Here is a 22,350-nt window from a genome sequence, read left to right as displayed (position 1 = left end):
CAGTGGTGTGGAGCTTGTTTTAAGAGGCTCAAACCTCCTCTGTGTGCTCTGTGCCGCTTGATAAAGTCTGTCCATGCTCATGTGAAGTTTGAAAAATGGCGTCAGCCTGCCCTCTTACCTGGATAAAGGAGTTCACGTCTGCCACTGTGCAGGAATCGCTCACAGAAGAGTGAACAATCTCTCATCTTGTGTCCCAGGTTTCTGTCAGATTACTACCTTTATCCTGTCAATGTCGAAGTTGTCTTGATTCCTAGCAGCCCAGTTCTCTTGTTTTATCTCAGGTGTGCAACTGTGTTTCAGAACTGCAAATTTTAGGGACCTGGCATGGCACAGATCCATGCTGATCCTCTGGGGGAGGCTCTTGCTGTGCTTTGGCTAGTACTGGTTTGTCCTAGAAAAGTAGTTGCATGACCACGCGTGGGCTTGGATTGTATGGTAAAGCAAACATTTGGCATCCAGGTAGCTGTTCTCAGCAGGTGTGTCTCTGTATGCTCATTAATCGGGCAGCTCATTGGCACCCACTGGCTCTTTTGTTTCCTGAGAGGCAGTGTCACCTCTTCCAAATGCACTGGGTGCAGAAAGTCTCTCCCAGTGTGATCCAGGGGATCCTCAGAACGGGTGATCATGAAGACTTCTAAAATTTTAGACTTTGAGCTCAGCTGCTTGTAAAAACTTGCAATAATCACCCCTTCTCATTTCTCCAGTCAATGTTTTGGGGGAGGTGTTTTTCTTGTGCAGTCTCCTCAGTGCTACTTTATCTCTCTCTCTTCTCTCTCTCTCTCTCCCCCCCCCCCCCCCGTCTCTCTCTTCTCTCTGTGATCAGGGCTCCCTCCCTTCTGCACTATCCATGATTGTTTTCTCCCTCACATCATGTCTCCACACCTCCTGCCTTCCACAGTGTTTTCTCTTTTCTCCCTCTAGATGTGCAGTTTGTTCCCTCAGTCCTCAGATAGTTTTCCTGGGTGTTCAGAATGACTTGATAATTATTTAGCTGTGTTTGAGGGACAAAGCACTGATAAGATCCTCCTACAACTCTGCCTTCTTTACTCTTTCCCTGAATTTTTTTAAGCAAAATCTTCAGTAGAGAATCCAAAACATGCAAAATTAACATTATGATACATGACAAAATCTGTATGGCTCCAAAGGTTCTATTTTCCCACGATTTCAGTTTTTTCTATGTAGCTGTCCAATTTTCCCAGCACCATTTACTGAAGAGACTTTCCTTTCCATATTGTATGTTCTTGCATCCTTTGACAGAAATTGACCATAAATGGATAGTTTTATTTCTTGACTCTATGCTGTTCTGTTGATCTGTGTGTCTGTTTTTTTTTAATGTTTATTTATTTTTGAGAGAGAGAGAGACAGAGTGTGAGCAGGGGAGGAGCAGAGAGAGAGAAAGACGGAGACACAGAATCTGAAGTAGGCTCCAGACTCTGAGCTGTCAGCACAGAGACTGACATGGGGCTTGAACCCACGAACCACGAGATCATGACCTGAGCCAAAGTCGGATGCTTAACTGACTAAGCCACTCAGGCTCCCCTGTATGTCTGTTTTTATGCCAATATCATACTCTTTTCATTACTATAGCTTTGTAGTATAGTTTGAAATCAGGTATAGTGTGATACCTCAGGCTTTTTTCTTTGTCAAGATTGTTTTAGCTTCAGGGTCTTTGTCATTCCATATATATTTCAGGATTATTTCTTCTGTTTCTGTGGAAAATGCCACAGAATTAATGCCATGGAATTTTTATAGGGATTGCATTGAATCTGTTAATTGCCTTGGGTTTTATAGTCATTTTTAACATTAACTCTTCCAGTCCAAGAGCATGAAATATATTTACATTTTTTGTGTCTTCACTTTCTTTAATTAATGTCTTATAGTTTTCATTCTACTGATCTTTCACCTCCCTGGAAGAATTCATTCCTTGTCATTTTCCTTTTTTCATGCAATTGTGAATAGGACTGTTTCCTTGATTTCTCTTTCTGATAGTTATTAGTGTGTAGAAATGCAATAGATTCCTGTATGTTAATTTTGTATTCTTCAACTTTATCTAATTCATGCATTAGTTCTAACAAATTATTTTTTGTGGGTTCTTCAGGGTTTTCCATGCATAATATGCCATGTGTATATGGCAGTTGTACTTCTTCCTTTCCAATTTGGATGCCTTCTATTTCTTTATCCTACCTAATTGATGTGTCTAAGCATACAATACTATGTTGAATAAAAGCGGAGAGAGTGGGCATCCTTGTCTTATTCATTGTCTTAGGGGAAAAACTTTTCAGTTCTTCATCATTGAATAGCTCTGGGTTTGTCATATATGACTTTTGATATGTTGAAGTATGTTCCTCTTTACCCACATTGTTTACAGTTTTTGTCATAAATGGGTTTTTAATTTTGTCAAATGTTTCTCTACCTATTGAGATGATCATGTGGTTTTTATCTTTCATTTTGTTACCATGGTGTATCATGTTTGATTTGCAGATGTTGAATATCCTTGTGTCCCTGAAATAAATCACTTGATCATAATGTCTGATCTTTTTAGTTTACTGTTAAACTCAGTTTGCTAATATTTTGTTGAGGATTTTTGCATCTGTGTTCATCAGGGATATTGGCCTGTATTTATTTTCCAGCGTCCTTGTCTAGTTTGATAGCAGAGTAATACTGGCCTCATACAATGAGTTTGGAAGAATTTCCTCATCTTCAATTCTTTGGAAGATTCTGAGGATGCATATTAAATCCTTTTTGAAGGTTTTGTAGTATTCATCAATGAAGCCATCTGGTGCTGGACTTTTGTGTTTTGGGAGTTTTTTGATTACTGACTCAATTATGTGTATTCATATTTCCTATTTCTTCATGATTCAGTCTTGGAAAATGGCATGTTTCTATAATCTATTTATAGTTTCCAGTTTGTTGGCATATAACTGTTCCCTGTAGTCTTATTTGATGCTTTATGTTTCTGTAGTACCGGTTGCAACTACTCCTTTATTTCTGATTTAATTTTGAAGCCCCTCCTCTTTTGTGTGTGTGTGTGTGTGTGTGTGTGTGTGTGTGTGTGCGCACGTGTGTGTATGTGAGTCTAACTAAATGTTTATTGATTTTGTTTATCTTCTCAAGAAACTGGTTCCTAGTTTGATCTTTACCATTGTCTTTCTTGTCTCTTCATTTATTTCCACTTTGATCTTTATTATTTCCTTCCTTCTACTAACTTCAGGCTTTGTTCTTCTTTTTTTATAGTTGCTTTGTGAAAAGTTATATTGTTTATTTGAGATTTTTCTTGTTTCTTGAGATAGGCCATAAACTTATGGCATGCAGCTTTTGCTGCATCCCATAGCTTTTGGTATGTCATGTTTCTATTTTCATTTGTTTCTATGTATTATTTTATTTATCTCATGATTTCTTCTATTACCCAGAAAATGTGTCCCAGTAGTTTTTCAGTAACATGCTGTTTCATCTCTATGTGTTTATAGTTTTTGTAGTTTTCTTATAGTTGATTTCTAGTTTCATACTATTGAGGTTTGAAAACAAGCTTGACAATATTTCATTCTTGCATTTTTGAGACTTGTTTTGTGGCCTAACATGTGATCTATCCTTGAGAATATTCCATGTACACTTGAAAAGAGTGTGTATTCTGCAGCTATGGAATGAGATGTTCTGTATATATCTATTAAGTCTGCCTCATCTAATGTGTCATTTAAGGTCAATGTTTTCTTGTCAATTTTCTATGTAAATGATATATTCATTGATATAAGTGTGGTATTAAAATCCCCTACTATTATTGTGTTGCTGTCCATTTCTCCTTTTAGGGCTTTTATTGTTTCCTTTCTATATTTTGGTGTTTTATGGCTCATGCATATATATTTATAAATGTTACATCTTTCTGCTGGATTGACCCCTTTATTTTATGTAGCACCCTTCTTTGGTTTTTTTTTTACAGTCTTTGTTTTAAAGTAATATTTTGTCTAATATGAGTGTAGCTACACCATCTTTTTTTTTTTTTTTTTTTTCTATTTGCATGGAATACTTTTCCATCTCTTCACTATTAGTCTGTTTGTCTTTACTTTTGAAGTGTGTCTTTTGTAGGTTGTATATAAATGTGTCCTGTATATTTATCCTTTTAGCCACTTTATGTCTTTTGATTGGAGAACTTAGTCCATTTACATTTAGAGTAAATATTGATAGTTATATACTTATTGACATTACATTAATTGTTTTCTGGCCATTTTTGTAGTTCTTCTCTGTTCTTTTCCTCTGTCTTCACTTGTGGTTTGATGACTTTCTTTAGTGATATGTTTGGTTTCCTTTCTCATCTTCTTTTATATGTTTACTATAACTTTTTTTGTGTGTGGTTACTGTGAGTTTCACATATATATATAACTGTATTTTGAGTTGATAGCAACTTAAATTTGAACACATTATAAAACTACATTTTTATTCCTCTTCCACATTTTACCTTTTTGATGTCATTTTATGTCTCTGAACTAATTATTATAGTTTTAGTTAATTTTACTGCTTTTGTCTTTTAACCTTTATTGCATTTTTATAAGTGACTGGTCCACTTCCTTTAATAGACATTTACCTTTCCTAATGGTATTTTGTTTTATGTTTTATTTCTAGTAGTGTCATTTCTTTTCAGGTTAAAATAGTCTTTTTAAATATTTTTTTGTAAGTCTGGATTAATAGTGATGAACTCCTTTAGATTTTGCTTATTTGGAACTCTCTTTACTTCCGTTGTAAAGGATAATCTTGCCTCTATTCTTGGTTAGAAGTTTTTTCCTTTCAGGACTTTGAATATGTCATATCATTCCTTTTTGGCTTGCAGTGCCTGCTGAGAAATCTTCTGGTAGCCTTAGGGATCTCCCTTGTGTGTAGCAATTTGTTTTTCTCTTATTGCTTGGAAGATTCTGTCTTTAACTTTTGACATTTTAGTTATAATGTGTCTTGATGTGTCTTTCTTTGGTTTCATCTTGTTTGGAACTTAATGCACTTCCAGGACCTACATGTCTATTTCTTTCCCCAGGTTAGGGAAGTTTTTAGCCATTATTTCATTAAATAATTTTGCTGTCTTTTTCTCTCTTTTTTTGTTACCCTATAGTGCCAACATTATTTTGCTTGGTGATGTCCCAGAGGTCCCTTAAATTATCTCTTTTTTTTTTTTCCAATTCTTTTTTCTTTTTCCAGCTCTGTCTGGGTGAATTCCATTGCTGTGTATTCCAGACCACTGATCCATTTTGCTTCATCCAGTCTGCTGTTGAACCCCTGTTGTGTATTTTTCAGTTCGCTCACTATTTTTCAACTATGTGACTTCAGTTTGGTACGTTCTTATATTTTATGCATCTTTGTTGACATTCTCACTGTGTCTGTTCTGTTTGGTTCCTGAGTTTGGTGAACATCTTTAGGACCATTACTTTGAATTCTTTATCAGGTAGATTACTTATCTTTGTATCATTAAGTTTCCCCACCCCCCACCCCGGCTAAGGTTTTATCTTGTTTCATTTGGAACATATTACTGGTTTTTTTTTTTTTCCATTTTGTTTGACTCTGTTTCTGTTCATATGTATTAGGCAAAACAGTTGCCTCTCCTATCTTGAAGTGGTGGTCTTATGTAGTTGATGATACATACTTCTTATTCAACTTTGCCCTAGTGCTTGGTTGTCTCTCAAATGTTTGTGGTTGTTTAGTCTACCTGATGTATTCATAATGTGTTCCTATTGTGAGGGTGTACCAAGACTGTCATCATTACAAGTGGAGTAATCTTACTTAGCACCTAATTTCAGACTGATATCAGGAAGCAGCTTTGAAAGTATGTATTTACATTTTTGTAGTGCCACATTTATAATTTCTGCTGTCCTCCAGTTCATGAGATCTCGGCATGCCCTGGGTGATACTTGCAAAACTTAGGGTTCCAGATGAATATATAAGCTCCTTTCTGGTACATCTCAAAGTCAAAGGGGTGTACAAGGATGACATCTCCCTGTTTATGTTCCTGGGAATACCTCCTTAGCCTCTAGATATATGGGAAACCTGAAGCCTGTCCTAGACTAAAGCTCCAGGCTAAGCATATAGGACTTTTTCATAGGAAGACTGGGGTTGTGTTTCATTCTCTTGTCTGCAGTGCCCTGGGTTGGAGACCTGCTAAGGACTATCTTTCCAATTTTTACATTTCCATGGAACTCAGGGAAGCCAGCCCCCTTGGCCTCCAGGCCTAAGTCTTCAAGGAGTATCTTCTTTGGGAACTGTGTATGCCCACTGGCTTTAGCTGGAGAGTGTAGGGGGTTGGGCATACTCACTGGTTTTAGAAAGGCAGCAGGGGAAATATTTTGTCTACCCATACCTTTGGGCTTCAAGAATTCAATGAGAGAATGCCTTGTCTGTAGGAGAATGCCATGACTACTTGCACTTGCTAGCCCTAGCCAGGGAAGGGCAGAGTGTCACAAATGTCTGTGCTTAGTGACTTTAGCCAGGGAGTGGGAGAGTGCTGTGATTGTTTGTGCTAGCTTGCCCCAGCTAGAAACAAGGTAGTGCTGCAACCGCTCATACTCTCTGCCTTCAGCAAGGCAGCAGGATAGTGCCTCAACCTTTCTTTCACTCTACCTGTATTACCAAGTCAGTGAGAGATTGCCATGTCTGAGTGTGCCCACCTGTGCTATCAGAGTAGGTGGAGAATATAAAATTAGTGTCAGCACCTCTGTCTTTGAGGAGATTTTCAACTGTCCCCTCCCTCTCCATCAGATGCTTTTAGGTAGGCAAATAATTCTCCTTTACATACAGTGTAGGTGCTTTCAAACTGCTGTTTTTTCACTGGATCTCAGTATGAGTGAAAGAAGCCCTTTAAATGGGTAGTCTCAGTTTCCTGTAGTGAATTGGGTCCCTTGGATGTTAATACCTTTGGTTTTCTAAGGTAGACTTTTCTGTGTGTGGCGCCATCTCTGAAGTGCAGATCCCAGGCATTGGGATGGTTGATGTGGGCCATCAATCCCTTGCTCCTCCAGAAGCAGTACTGGATTGTTAGATTCCTCCCTATTGTGTGTTGCCTTGCCGGGGAGCTGTGTTTTTGGTGAGACTGTATCTTTGTCTCGCTTACTTGTCTCAGTGTGGTCTTTTTATGCTTTTTGTGGAGAAGTAGTTCATCTAGTTTTCAGATCTTTTTCAGAATGCCACGATGTTGCAGAAATCTTATTTATTTATTTTTTAAATCTTCTTTTGATCAACCAATAGCTGAGAGAGTAAGTTAAACCTATGATAGTGAATATGTCTGTTCTTGTTTCAGGTATTTTGAGGATATGTTAAAAGATGCATACAAGTTTAAGATTGTAATATTTCTAGTTATTTAAGCTTTTTGTCTTGATAGAGTCACTTTATATCTAATAATGGATTTTGTCTTAAAGTCTATCTTGTCTAATATTTTTAAAAATTTTGTCTAATATTAATATAGCTTATAGTACTTTTCTTTTGATTGCAACTTGTCCAGTATGCCCTGTTCCCCACATTTTAGATATATGGTGTCATATTTTACATCCTTTTATTCTGTGAATCCCTTGACTGCTTTTTTCAAATGTATTTGTTTTTACTGCTTTTGTATTTTTTACTTTTCATACTCTTACCTATGATATTTCCTTTCCACTCAAAGAGTCCTCTTCAGGGGCACCTGGGCAGCTCACCTGGTTAATCCTCCTCCAACTCTTGATTTTGGCTCAGGTCATAATCTCATGGTTTGTCAGATTGAGCCCCATGCCAGGCTCTGCACTGACAATGTGTAGCCTACTTGGGATTCTCTCTCCCTCTCTCAAAATAAATAAATAAACATTAAAGAGTCCTGTTTAATATTTCTTGTGGGACTAGTTTAGTGGTCATGAAATACTTTAGTTTTTGTTTGAGAAATTCTTTCTCTCTCCCTTATTCTGAATGATAGCTTTAGTTTTTGTTTGAGAAATTCTTTCTCTCTCCCTTACTCTGAATGATAACCTTGCTGAATGGAGTATTCTTGGCTGTGTATTTTTCCCTTTCTGCTCATTTCTTATATCATGCCACTCCCTTCTGGCCTGTAAAGTTTCTGCTGAATTATCTGCTGATAGTCTTATGGTGTTTCTCTTGTATACGAGTATCTTTTTTCTCTTGCAACCTTTAAAATTCTTTTTTTATCACAATTGTTTTTTTTGTCATTTTAATTACTGTGTGCCTTGGTGTGGACTTCCTTGGGTTGAATTTGTTAGGGGATGTCTGGATTGGGATATCTTGTTTCCTTCCACAAATTAGGGAAGTTTTCAGGTATTTTTTCAAAAAAAAACTTTTCTTCCCCATTTTCTCTCTCTTATTCTGGAATCCAATTAATGTGAATGTTATTACTCTTGATGGAGTGACTGAGTTTCCTGTCTATTCTCATTTTGCACATTTTTTTCCTCACCTGCCCAGTTTGATTACTTTTCATTACTCTGTCTTCCAGGTCATTAATTCATTTTCCTGCCTTCTCTAGCCTGCTATTAATTCCATCAAGTTTATTTTTAATTTCATTCATCGTGTTCTACAACTATTATTGGTTCATTTTTATCTCTTTGTTAAGGGTCTCACTGATGTCCTCTACTTTTTCTCAAATCCAGTGCATATCTTTATGATCATTATTTCAAATTCTATATCTAGCATATTACTTATATCCATTTCAGTTAGTTCTCTTGCTGTGGTTTGAGCCTGTTCTTTCCTTTGGGACATATTTCTCTGTTTCTTCATTTTGTCTAACTCTCTGTGTCTATTTCTGTGCATTAGGAAACTCAGCTAGGTCTTATGCTCTTGAAAGTAGTGGGTGGGGTGCACACTTTTAACAATGTGGCACTGGTCCTCTTCCACAGGGGGCATGTAGTTTGTTTGGATACTGGGGATGTCCAGGGCTGGTTCAAAAAGCACACGTGGGTAGGGGGTGTGAGGTTTTTTTCCTTTAATGTTTATTTATTTATTTTGAGAAAGAGAGCATGGGAGGGGGCCAGAGAGAGTGAGGGAGAGGAGAATCCCAAGTAAACTCTGCGCTATCAGCATAGAGCCTGATGTGGGGCTCAAATCTCACAATCATGAGATCATGACCTGAGCTGAAAACAAGAGTTGGATGCTTGGCCGACTGAGCCAGGTGACCTACCTCCTCCCCAGTTTTTGTATGTGAGGGGCTTAGTTTTAACAAGGTGTGCACATAGTCTCTGGTAGGTGATCAGTCATTGCCCCCTGGGACTGAGGCCTTGGAAAATGTGTGGATCAGGAGATGCATTGTTGGTGAGGTTAATGCTGGTGTTCTGGATAGGGAACCCAAAGCGTATGACTGGAATGGATGGATCTGCCAAATCACAGGGTGTGGGGCTTGGTATAAGAAAGTTACTTAGTGTCAGTGCTGCACTGGTTCCTTCAGGTGGCCTTGTGTTTATGCTGAGGGACAGGGGAGGGCAATGACACTTGCCAGCTCCTTTATTCCTCCTGGAAGGGCCTCCCTGGGATCCCAGACTATCTGGGACTGCTCTGGGATGAGTAAATAATTCAGCTTGTTTGCCCCAGGTGTGTTTCAAACTGCTGCTTCCACTCTAGATCTCATCAGACTGCTTATAGTGTTATCTCTTTAAGGGTGGGACTCAGCTTCCTAATGCCCTCTGGGGTCTTCCAGAGCTAGGACTGCTGATTTTTAAAATTCCAAGTTTTAAGTCCCTCTGGTTTTAAGAACTGACAAAATTTGACCCTTCTTGCTTTCAAAGCCAAATATTTTGGGGATTCTTCCCCCTGCCATCCATATGTGGGCTCCCCACTGTGATTGTTTCTTGCCAGAATTCTCTGCCCCTAGGTTCCCTCCTGACTCTGGATGCCCAGGGCTCTTTTAGCTCCCCACCAGGTCTCTGCCCTTCCTGTACTTTTTGTTGTGTTCTCTTCTCCACCTTTTGTCATGGAATTTGTTTTGCCAGTCTTTGCATTGTTTTCTGGGTTATTTACACTGATGTAAGTGTTACTTAGTTGTATCCACAGGGCCAGGTGAGCTTAGGGTCCCCTTACTCTGCCATCTCCCTCGCCTGCCAGTTGAGTTCTTTATTTTTTTAATTTCCAGTTCCAGAAGTTCTCTGTTTACGTTAGTTTTGGTAATTTTTGTACTGTCTTCCTCTGAACCCATATTTCCTTCTTTTATTTCTTTAAAAACAACAATAAATGTGCTTGATATTACATGTTCCATTTATACATTCTTTGTGGATCTGAGTCTGTTCTTTGTTGTTTCTGCTAGCTCTTGTCCAGATACTTCCTTGTGTTTTCTAACTTTATTTACCTTCTTTGTTGTTGTTTCTTCTTCTTCTTCTTCTTCTTCTTCTTCTTCTTCTTCTTCTTTTTCTTCTTCTTCTTCTTCTTCAACATTATGGGCTCATATTTCTTGGAACTTTACCTGTTGTAATTCTTTCAAGTCTTGGTAGCTTCCTCCAGAGGGGAGAGATTTGTTTCTGCCAAGCATATGTGAGGGCTACCAGCTTAGAAGTACTTTAAATGTATTCTTGGTTTGAGATTTCTCCGATTACCCAGTTAGTTTAAAATGCTGCATGTTATATGAGCTCTCATTTGTGTTTGCCAATTCTTAGGAAATATTTTTTTTTCCTCTGTACTTGGTGCCCAGACTTTGATACAGTCAATTTTCCTAACAGTTATTTGCAGTGAACTGTTATTCTTAATTCACTTTTAAGTTGATGATATTATAACTTTGAGATGCCAGCTTTATAGGGTCCCTACTAAGATTGCCCACCTCAAGCTTTTTCTGGGTTTTGTTTCTTGATTCCATACTCCATGAGCCATCTGTTTTACAGCAAATGACAACAAGGTAAAAGCTGACTCTATTGTTTATCTCTGCATTTCAGTTTTTTTTTTTTTTTTTTAATTCTGGGTTTCTGAACAGTCTTTATAAACAGCTTACAGGATCATTCCTCCCATTTAAGATGGTTTTTAAGAATATTTTGTCAGCATTTTTAGTTGCTTTTAGGAGGAAGGTTCATGAGGATTTCTCTTCTGCCTTACTCCTGGAAAAGGATGTCCATCTATTTTATATTTTTAACATGAACTTTTTTTTTTGTCTCTAGCTCCCCATATATACCACACCACCTCTGCAGTCTAAATATGTTGAAGAGCAGCCTGGTCATTTACAAATGGGCTTTGCATCCATCCGCAAAACAACTGGTCATTATATTGGCTGGTGTAAGGTAAGTTAAGTTATAATAGTGGTTTAATGTTGGAGGTTTCTGATTTGTTCAGACACGTGATTCTTATGTTGCATTTGGTATTGTCAGAAATTCTTCAGTGTTATTCATCAGGTGAATGGGCTAATGTAGAGGATCTAAGACTGCTTCATTCACATTTGTAGCGCTTTGTCACAGATGGCTAGAAGGCTGGACTCAGCTAGGAATGTTGACTGAAGCACCCATGTTTGCAGTCATCTGGTCAATAGGTATTATAACTTTGAAGATGTAGTGTTCTCAAGAGACAGTCCTTTTTTTTTTAAGCTTATTTACTTATTTTGAGAGAGAGAGAAAGAACACAAGTTGGGGAGGGGCAGAGAGAGAGGGAGAGAGAATCCCAAGCAGGTACCATGCTCAGTGTAGAGCCTGAAATGGGTCTCAATCTCACAACTATGAGATCAGTACGTGAGCTAAAATCAAGAGTTGGACGTTTAACAGACTGAGCCACCCAGGCGCCCCAAGAGACAGTCTTTAAAGAGAAGTAATTCAGTGGCATTTATGATCTGTGTTGGTTTGTACAGCTTGAAACCATGATGAACAGGATGAACCTCTACATGAAAATCTCTAAGACAAAGTTACTAATACCAAGATAACACAATAACAATGACTTATTTCTTTCTTGTCTAATGTAATTATTTCTGTGTTCTTTGCTTTGAAAATATTTTTTGTTGTTTTTATTCCATGGTTTCATAGCAGCTAGTTTAGAGATGGAGACCATATATTTCAGTTGCGTTTCTGGTTTCTTCAATAGAGTAAAGCATGACTGTGGATAATTACTATAGGTAAATCATTCTGTGCTTTCATTTTCCTTCTGATGTAACTGAGGTAGTACCTATTGCTCAGTAAATGAATGTAACTATATTTATGCATTAAAATAGTTAGAAACAGGTAAAAGGAAAAAATGAAGACTTTAATCCCTTCAGTGGATTTATATAATCTTGATTTGTAGAGAATTTATATTCCTCTATAAAAACAAACACTAGTATATGTAGGATGATTTCTATCTTGAGATAAATGTCTAGGTTTTTTTCCCATTCTAATGCACACTAAAAAAAGGAGAAGACGAAGCACTTTATTTAGGCTTGTTGTTATTACTTTCTTCACAAACATTATGTTGTTGCTGCCATATCTTTATTAGTCAGATATTGCTAAGTTGAAATATACCTCTATCCCTGCTTTATTTAAATTTCATTCATTTTTTCTAAGCCTTTATAAAATAAGATGATAAACCTTTGTGTTTCTGCAATAAATTATCTGTGAGATGCTCTGACTGTAGGCATTACTTCACCTGTTTATATGAGGAAAATAGTAAATAAGTATTATTCGTGTTAAATAGAATGAAAAGCAAGAAATGAAAAGAAGCTAAGTAAAACAAGTTTTCTCATAGTGAATAAATGGGAAAGTTAGATTTGGGTGTAGTGGTAACTCAACACTTAAATATATGGTCTCATGAGATGTGGACTGTTTAATTGTCAACATCTTAAAAAATTCAGCTCTCCTTTTTTTTTTTCTTTTTGCCTAGGGTGTTTATGTCTTTGTGAAAAATGGGATAATGGGTACAGTACAATTCGGAAAAGGTAGGTGAGTGAACCATCCATAATTAGAAATGTTCTGTTGTCTTTTTAAGTTGATAGATTTAAATGTGAGAAAAATAAACATGTTATGTTATTCATTATCATGTTTTACGAACTGAGAAAATACTCTGTATAGCACTTTATGATAACAGTAACAAAGTAATAGTACCGATCACTTATTAAGCAGTTACTATATGCAAAGACACTATGATAAACATTGTACATAATTTATCTAATTTAATTTTTATAATAATTCTATGAGTGTTGGTATTATAATTATTCCCTTTTTACAGATAAGGAAACTGAGGTTTAGAAAGGTTAAGTTGGTTACCAAGGTCACATAGCTAGTAAATGTCAGCACCTAGACTCAAACTGAGGTCTGTTTTAGCTGCAAAGCCCATATTATATACTCAAAGCACAAATTAGCAGTATGTCTCCATTGTTATCAGTTAGTTTAAATAAGTGCTATTTGCTGTTAAAATATGTAGAATTTTGCTATCTATTCCTAGGAAACACTATACCCACTAGTCACTCTAGAATGTTTGAGCTAATGTTGGATAGCACTTGTATTTGACTCTTTAGTTTGATAATGGTATTTGGCAGTAGACATATCTTCCTAATATTCTTGGCCTCAGCCAGTTGTCAACATAAATGTGTATGGGAGACAGAAAGATCATTTTTAAATGTTTCCATTTAATGTGTTATCATTACTTAACTAATGTGTTATCATTACTTAAGTATGTGTTATCATTACTTAAGGTATGTTGGAATTCCAAACTATATTCCTCATTTGTCTTGAAGAATACGATTAAATAAGTGATTGGCATTAAATAATTGTGATAGAAGAATGTATTTTCTTGAGTTATATGGAAACAAATAATTTATGTATATAAAAAGCCAGGAAATCTAGACTTGTGTCCACTCTTCATCTACTTTTGGTCTAGGGTCGCTTCTAATCCTGATCATTGGTTTTAACCAAGAGCAGTGGCCCCTCTGGGTATTGGGGAGTAGTGGCATGCAGGGTCTAGAAGTTACATGTATCCCTAGTTAGTTATTCAAAGTTCTCTAATAAAGTATTTCCATTCTTACTGGATCCTGCCACAGTTTGAACACATAATGCCAGAAGCATTTTGAATAAATGATAGGGATATAGTACATACACAATCAGGCATTTAGTTTACAGTAATTCACATTAAAGTGTATACTCGTGCATCATATTTAATTAAAGAGTAATAATTGCCTGTATTAAGAAAACAATTATCAAATCAGCTGTGGAAGGAAGATTTTATTTTGTAACAAGGACTATTTTAAATACCTTTTTAAATTGCTATTCAAATCATTCTTTTGTGTAGCTTTTCTGAAGTGTTTAAACCATCTGCTACTATGATAACAAATTTCTTTAGCTTTTCTGCATCATATATACAGTGCCTAGTTATAATAAGTCATTTATATTAATTTTTAACTTATTTCTTAAAAGATGCTTATGTCTTTCTTTAAAGATGCTTATGTCTATCTGAAGAATCCACCTAGAGATTTTCTTCCAAAAATTGGAGTGATTACAGTTTCAGGATTAGCAGGCTTGTTTTCAGCAAGAAAAGGTAGGGTTTAAAAAGATACATTTTCTCTTTTAATACCAATATATTGTGAATTTCACTGTCATGGGAAAACCTCTTATGTTTTATTGAATATTGTTAGGATAGGATACTGTGAAAAAATTTTAAGTGTATTTTACAGCATGTTTACTTTTATAAAGACTGTGTTTTTAAAAATATAGCTATTCCAGTGCTTGCTTTAGCAACACATATGCTAAAATTGGAACGATACAGAGAAGACAGAGAAGACGAGCATGGCCCCTGCTCAAGGATGACATGCAAATTGGTGAAGCATTCCATATTGAAAAAAAAAAAAAACCTGGAAAACAGTTTGAAAGTTTCTCTTGTAAAGTTAAACATGTACTTACCATGAGACCAAGTAATCCTACTGCTGGGTATTTACCCTGGAAAAATGAAAAATCTGTACATAAATGTTTATAGTAACTCTATAACCAAACTCCAGTAACCAAAAACTGGAAACAACCTCAATATCCTTCAGGAGTAAACTGTATTTTAGCATATCTAAACAAAGAAATTATATTCACCAGTAAAAGGAGTAAACCATTGACACATGCAACAGTCTTGATGAATCTGACAATAAGAAGCCAGTCTAAAAAAGTTAACATTGTATAATTCCATTTATATGACTTTCTCAAAAAGACAAAACTATAGTAACAAAAAAAAAAAAAAAGGGGTCAGTGGCTCCTAGGAGTTAGGAGTGGAAAGGTGTGACTATAATGTGATAGCATGGGATTTTCTTAAGAGTGAAAATAACTGTTCCATATCCTGATTATACTGGTGGTTATGTGACTATACATGTATTAAAATTGATAGAACTGTAGACGAAAAGTGTTGACTTTTCTGTATGATCATATCAAATACAATTTAAAAAATATAGCTATTCCTATTAAAATTGTAATTATAATTACAAATACAATTAATTATGATTATACTTTGTTTCTCATCTTTTTAAATATTTTTTAAATTTGAATAAGTTACCATACAGTGTAATAATTAGTTTCAGGTGTACAATATAGTGATTCAACTCTTCCATACAACACCCAGTGTTCATCACAAGTATACTCCTTAAACCCTATTCTGTTTAACCCATCCCTCTACTCACCTTCCCTCTGGTAACCATCCGTTTGTTCTCTATAATAGTTAAGAGTCTGTTTCTTGGTTTGCCTCTCTCTCTCTCTTTTTTTCCCTTGGCTCATTTGTTTTGATCCTTAAGTTCCACATATGAGTGAAATCATATGGTATTTGTCTTTCTGTGATTACTTCAGTTAGCATAATACTCTCTAGTTCCATCCATGTCCTTTCAAATGGCAAGATTTCATGCTTTTTTATGGCTGAGTAATACTCCATTGTAAATATATACCATATCTTCTTTATCCATTCATCAATTGATGGACACTTGGGCTGTTTCCATATTTTGGCTATTGTAGATAATACTGTTATAACATTGGGATGCATGTAAACCTATGAATTAGTATTTTTGTATTCCTTGGGTAAATTCCTAAAAGTGGAAATGCTGGACTTTGCATAGTTCTATTTTTAACTATTTGGGAAATTCCAAACTATTTTCCAAAAAGCTGCACCAATTTCCATTACTACCAACATTGCAGGATGGTTCCTCTTTCTGCACATCCTCACCAACACATCTTGTTTCTTATCTGTTAATTTTAGCAATTCTGACAGGTATTATAGTTTTGATTTGTATTTCCCTGATGATGAGTGATGTTGAGAATCTATTCAAGTGTCTCCTGGCCATCTGTATGTCTTCATTGGAAAAATGTCTATTCATGTCTTTTGCTCACTTTTTAATCAGATTGTTTTTTGAGTGTTGAGTTTTAGAAGTTCTTTATATAGTTTGGATACCAACCTTTTATCAAATAGGTCATTTGCAGATATTTTCTCCCATTCCATAGGTTGCTTTTTAGTTTTGTTGATTGTTTCTTTTGATGTGCAGAAGCTTTTTATTTTGATGAAGTCCCAATAGTTTATTTTTGCCTTTGTTTCCCTTGCCTCAGGAGACATATTGAAAAAGAAGTTGCTATGGTCAGTGTCAAAGAAGTTACAGCCTGTGTTGTCTGTCTTCTATGATTTTCGTGGTTTCCTATCTCACATTTAGGTCTTTCATCCACTTAGAGGTTATTTTTGTATATGGTGTAAGAAAGTGGTCTAATTTCTTTTGCATTTGGCTGTCCAGTTTTCCCAACACCATTTGTTGAAGAGACAGTCTTTTTTCTTGTAGGTATTCTTTCCTTTTATGTCAAATATTAATTGATTATATAGTTGTAGGTTCATTTCTAGGTTTTCTGTTCTGTTCCATTGATCTATGTCCCTGTTTTTGTGCCAGTGCCACACTGTGTTGATCACTACAGCTTTGTAATATAACTTGATGTTTGGAATTGTGAGTCTTCAGGTTCGCTTTTTTTTTTTTTTTTCCCAAGATTGCTTTGGCTATTCAAAGTCTCTTGTAGTTCCATGCAAATTTTGGGGTTTTTTGTTTTAGCTCTGTGAAAAATGCTGTTGGTATTTTGTCTTGTTTATTTTTTTTGAGAGAGAGAGACAGCATGAGCAGAAGAAAGGCAGAGAGAGAGAGAGGGAGAGAGACAATCCCAAGCAGGCTCCAGACAATCAGTGCAGAGCCCAACGTGGGGCTCAAACTCATGAACCATGAGATCATGACCTGAGTTGACACCGAGAGTCAGACGCTTAACCGACTGATAACCACCGAAAGATTGCTTTGGATAGTATAGACAGTTTAACTAGGATAGTTAGGATTGCTTTGGATAGTATAGACAATTTAACAATATTTGTTCTTTGAGTCCATGAGCATGGGATATCTTTCCCTTTCCTCTGTCATCTTTAATTTCTTTCATCAGTGTTTTATAGTTTTCAGAGTATAGTTCTTTCACCTCTTGGTTAGATTTATTCCTAGGTATCTTGTTTTTGGTGCAATTGTAAATAGGACTGATTCCTTAATTTCTCTTTCTGCTGCATCATCATTGGTGTATAGAAATGCATTTCTATACATTGATTTTGTGTCTGCCATTTTACTGAAGTTATTACTCCAGTTTTTTGGTGGAGTCTTTCATGTTTTCTATATATAGTATCATGTTATCTGTAAATAGTGAAAGTTTCACTTCTTCATTGCCGATTCAGATGGCTTTTTTTATTTTTGTCATCTCATTGTTGTGGCTAGTGGACATCCCCATCTCTTTCCTGACTGTCAAGGATAAGTTGTCAGTTTTTCTCATTTAGCATGTATTAGTCATGGGTTTTTAGTATATGGCCTTTATTATGTTGAGGTATGTTTCCTCTAACCCTACTTTGTTTAAGGTTTTTATTATGAATGGTTGTTGTACTTTGTCAAATGTTTTTCTCTGCATCTATTGAAAGGATCATATGGTTCTTATCCTTTCTTTTATTAATTTGGTATATCACATTGATTTGTGAATATTGATTCACCCTGTAGCCAAGGAATAAATATCACTTGATCATAGTGAATGATTTATTTACTATATTTTTGGATTTGGTTTGCTGGTTTTTTATTGAGAATTTTTGCATCCATGTTTATCAGGAATTTTGGCCTATAGTTCTCTTTTTTAGGAGGTCTTTATCTGGTATTGGTATTGGGGTGAAACTGTCCTGATAAAATGAATTTGGAAGTTTTCTTTCCTTTGCTATTTTTTGGAATAGTTTGTGAAGTATAGTTATTAACTGTTCTTTAAATGTTTGGCAGAATTGCCTGTGAAGCCATATGACCCTGGACTTGTGTTTTTTCAGAGATCTTTGATTATTGATTCAATTTCTTCAGTGGTTTTTGGTCTGTTCAAGTTTTCTCCACCTTTCTTTTTCAATTTTGTTAGTTCTAGGAATTCATCCATTTCTTCCCAGTTGCCAAATTTGTTGGCATAGAGTTTTTCATAATTTTCTCAAGATTTTTTGTATTTCTGTGGTGTTGGTTGTGATATCTCCTCTCATTTGTAATGTTATTTATTTGGATCTTTTTAGATAAGTTTAGCTAGAGTTTTATAAATTTTGTTAGTTATTTCAAAGAACCAGCTCCTGGTTTCATTGATCTGTTTTATTGTTTGTTTTTTTTTATTTAGTTTCTATATCATTTATTTCTGCTCTAGTCTTTATAATTTCCTTCCTTATCCTAGCTTTAGGCTTTGCTTCTTGTTCTTTTTCTAGCTCCTTTAGGTGTAAGGTTAGGTTGCATATTTGAGATTTTTCTTACTTCTTGAGGTAGGCCTGTGTTGCTATATATTTTCTGTTAGGACTGCTTTTGCTGTGTCCCGAAGGTTTGGGACCGTTATGTTTTCATTTATTTTTTAATTTCTTCTCTGATTTCTTGGTTGACTCATTCATTGTTTAGCAGCATGTTCAGCTTCCAGGTATTTGTGGTTGTTCCAAATTTTTTCTTGTGGTTGATTTCTAATTTCTTAGTGTTGTGGTCAGAAGAGGTGCATGGAATGGTATCAGTCTTTTTGATATTCTTGAGGCCTGTTTAGTAACCTAGCATGTGATCTATTCTGGACAGTGTCCCATGTGCACTTGAAAACAGTGTATTCTGTTGCTTTAGGATGGAATATTCTGAATATATCTGTCAAGTCCATCTCTGTCATTCACAGTCATTGTTTCCTTATTGTTTTTCTGTTTAGATGATCTGTCCATTGATGTAATTGGGGTATCAAAGCCCCTACCTAATATTATCATGTTATAGTCAATTCTTTTATGTTACTACTTTGTGTATTTGGTTGCTTCCATGTTGAATGCATAATTTGCAATTATTATATCTCCTTGTTGGATTGTGCATTTATTATCATATAGTATCTTTCCTTGTCTCTTTTTATAGTCTTTGTTTTAAAGTCTTGTCCAATATAAATGTTGCTACTCTGGCTTTCTTTTGGCATCCTTTTGCATGGCAAAGTTTTCTCCATCTACTCATTTTCAATCTGCACGTGTCTTTGGGTCTAAGGTGAGACTGTTGTAGGCAGCATATAGATGGGTCTTTTTTTCTAATCCATTCTAATACCCTGTCTTTTGATTGGAGTGTTCATTCCATTTACATTCAAAGTAATTATTGATAGATATGTATTTATTGCCATTTTATTACTTGTTTTGCCCTTGTTTCTGGAGATTTTCTCTTATCCTTTCTTGCCTTTGTCACTTTTGGCCTCCTTTACTATTTCAGAGTCCCCTTTACTATTTCTTGCAGGGCTGGTTTAGTGGTCATTAACTCCTTTAGTTTTTGTTTGTGTGGGAGACTTTTTATCTCTCCTTCTATTCTGAGTGATAACCTTGCTGGATAGCGTATGTTTGGATACAGATTTTTCCCATTCAGTACTTTGAATATGTTATGTTATTCCCTTTTGGCTTGCAAGGTTTCTTTGAGAAATCTCCAGCTAGCCTTGTGAGTTTTTCCTGATAAGTTAAGGACTTCTTTTGCCTTGCTGCTTTTAAGATTCTTTTCTTTATCACCATATTTCACAAATTTAATTACAATAAGTCTTGGTATTGGCCTGCTTTTGTCAATTTTGGTGGGAGTTCTCTGTTCCTGGATCTGGATGTATGCTTCCTTTCCCAGATTGCGTAAGTTTTAAGCTATTATTTCTTCAAAGAAATTTTCTGTCCCCTTTTCTCTCTTGTCATTTTTTGGTATTCATATAATACAAATGTTATTACATCTGATGGAGTCACTAAGTTCCTTAAGTGTATTTTCGTGTTCCATAATTATTCTTTCTCTCTTTTCTTTAACTTCATTAATTTCCATTATTTCGTCTTCCAGGTCAGTAATTCGTTCCTCTACTTCTTCCAGCCTCTTGTTCATTGCATCAAGCCTGTTTCTTATCTCTTTTATTGCACTGTTTGTCTCCAGTTGGTTCCTTTTTAACTCTCTTATCTCTGTGATAAGGCTCTTACCTATGTGTTCTATTCTTATCTCAAGCCCATGAATCTCCTTATGATCATTGCTTTAAATTCTCCATCAGACATGTTGCTTATATCTGTTTCTCTTAGATCTCTGGCCCTTGCCCTATCTCGTTCTTGCATTTGGGATCAATTACTCCATCTTTGCATTTTGTCTAAGTCTCTACCTTTATCTCTGTGTTAGAAAAGCCAGTCATATCTCCTGCTCCTGAGAAGTGGCCTTATGAAGAAGAGGTGCTGTAGTACCCAGGACCTGGCCCTTCAGGGGGTGTCTCTGGTATGTGCTACATGCACTCTGCTGTTGTGTTTTGGCTGCTGTATCCTTCAGGCCAGTCATCTACAAAGGCTCTCTTTGTCTGCTATGGGCAGTTTCCGTCCCTGGCCTGAATATGGTGAGTTTCAATTAAATGTGCTCTGGTCTGCTTGTGAAATGAGACCTAGCACCACCTACGCCAGAACTGAAGCCCTGTAGAACTCTCTTGTTGGTAGATATAGTGTTGGTAGGGTTTTATGCTGGTCTTCTGGGTGAGGGTCCCACCATGGTGGGAATGAAGCAAGTGTGACTGAGAAGGACAGCCTTACCAGAACGCAGAGGTTAGGGCTTGGTGTATATAAATTAGGCAGGCAGTGTTGGCACTTCACTACTTCCTGTCAGTAGTTCTGTGTTTGTGCTGAGGGGCAGGAGAGGGAAATGGTGCCAGACAGCTTTTTTGTTCCCAGAGTGGTATCTTTGTGAATGTTGCCTCTCAAGGATGCACTCCATTAAGAGCAAACAAGCTCCCCACTGTGTGCCCCAGGTGCACTTCCTATCACTGTTTCCACACTCTGCCCCTAGGTTATTTGTGCCCCTTCTCTCCAGGAGCAGGGCAGTGCCTGCCTTGCTGTATCACAGCCAAGTCCACTGACTTCTAAAACTACATGTTTTAAGTCCTACAGGTTGCAGAAACTCAAAAAATTAGCACTTCTCAATCTCCAAGCCAATGGCTTTGGGGAAGTCTCTTTTTCCATTTCCCTGTGTGTTTCCCTCTGTCTCGCCCTTCTCTGTACCATGGCTCCCTCTTTTCTGCAGCAGCTAGGATCCGTTGCTCCCCTAAACCACATCTCTGCACTTCCTACCTTCTTTGATTTGGCCTCTTCTCTCCTTTTAATTGTAGAGGTTGTTCTGCCAGTCTTCATATCTATTTCTGGTTTATCTAGGATGATTTGATAGTTCTCTAGTTGTGTTTCTGGGATGAGGTGAGCCTAGAGTCCTCTTACTCTGCCACCATCATCCTCTACTCCCTTTTTACAAAAAATTTTAGAGTCTCTGGCTATTAAACAAAAAAAGACCTTGGGAATTTTATGTTAATGTAAAAATGTATACAAACCACTCAAACTTGTTTTCTCTGCTTTGTCATAACTATCCATATTCTGGGGACTATATTAAGTTTTGGAGACAGAGATACTGGTACCAGAAAAATATTTTTTTCTCTTATCTTCTCATCCTGACCAAGGTTGCTAGAACTGACATCAGCCACCTCAGAATGGAGTTTGTGAAACTAGACAACTCATCACTCTCATTCAGCACATGAGGCTTGATATGCTTAATATCTTTTGTCCCTCTTTTTACCATGTATCTCTGTCAACCTTGCCATTCCTTCTCACTCTACCACTTTTATCGAGGGTCCCCAAGACCACCCATGGGTTTGATGAATAAGTAGGAAGACTTAGAGGACTCAGTCTGTAATAATAGGCTTTATTACAGTGAGAAGTTATAAAGTAAAGTAAGCAGAGGGAAAAGACACATGGGGCAAAGCTTGTAAGAAACCAAGAACAGCCTTCCAGGAATCTTCTCCCTGTGGAGTCATATAAGATGTACTTAATTCTTCAACTAATGAATTGTGACAATATGTGTTAGATGTTGTCAGCCAAGGAAGCTCAATAGAGAATGAGCAGTCAAGGTTATTACTAGTGGGTGATCACATAAGCACTATCTCTCTAGCATGTCCAGAATTCCAGACTCCCAGAAGG

At 36.5% G+C, this 22,350-nt stretch overlaps 1 protein-coding gene and 1 pseudogene across 3 annotated transcripts in view; both read left to right on the top strand.

Annotated features, from left to right (window-relative positions):
* APOOL (apolipoprotein O like) overlaps positions 1–22,350 on the top strand; it is a 108,960-nt gene that overhangs the window by 54,328 nt on the left and 32,282 nt on the right. For all 3 annotated transcript variants that reach the window (XM_019439596.2, XM_019439597.1, XM_019439595.2), the window contains 3 exons: positions 11,076–11,195; positions 12,754–12,808; positions 14,305–14,403. In XM_019439596.2, coding sequence (XP_019295141.1) covers positions 11,076–11,195; positions 12,754–12,808; positions 14,305–14,403 — 274 coding nt within the window. The remainder of the gene's footprint in view (positions 1–11,075; positions 11,196–12,753; positions 12,809–14,304; positions 14,404–22,350) is intronic.
* On the top strand, positions 14,588–14,703 carry LOC128773949 (U6 spliceosomal RNA; annotated as a pseudogene).

The sequence above is a fragment of the Panthera pardus genome, unplaced genomic scaffold, assembly GCF_024362965.1.
Source record: "Panthera pardus isolate Hobbes unplaced genomic scaffold, ASM2436296v1 HiC_scaffold_27, whole genome shotgun sequence".
Taxonomy (NCBI): domain Eukaryota; kingdom Metazoa; phylum Chordata; class Mammalia; order Carnivora; family Felidae; genus Panthera; species Panthera pardus.
The sequence above is the reverse complement of the archived record's forward strand: the minus strand, read 5'-3'. Positions and strand labels throughout refer to the sequence as shown.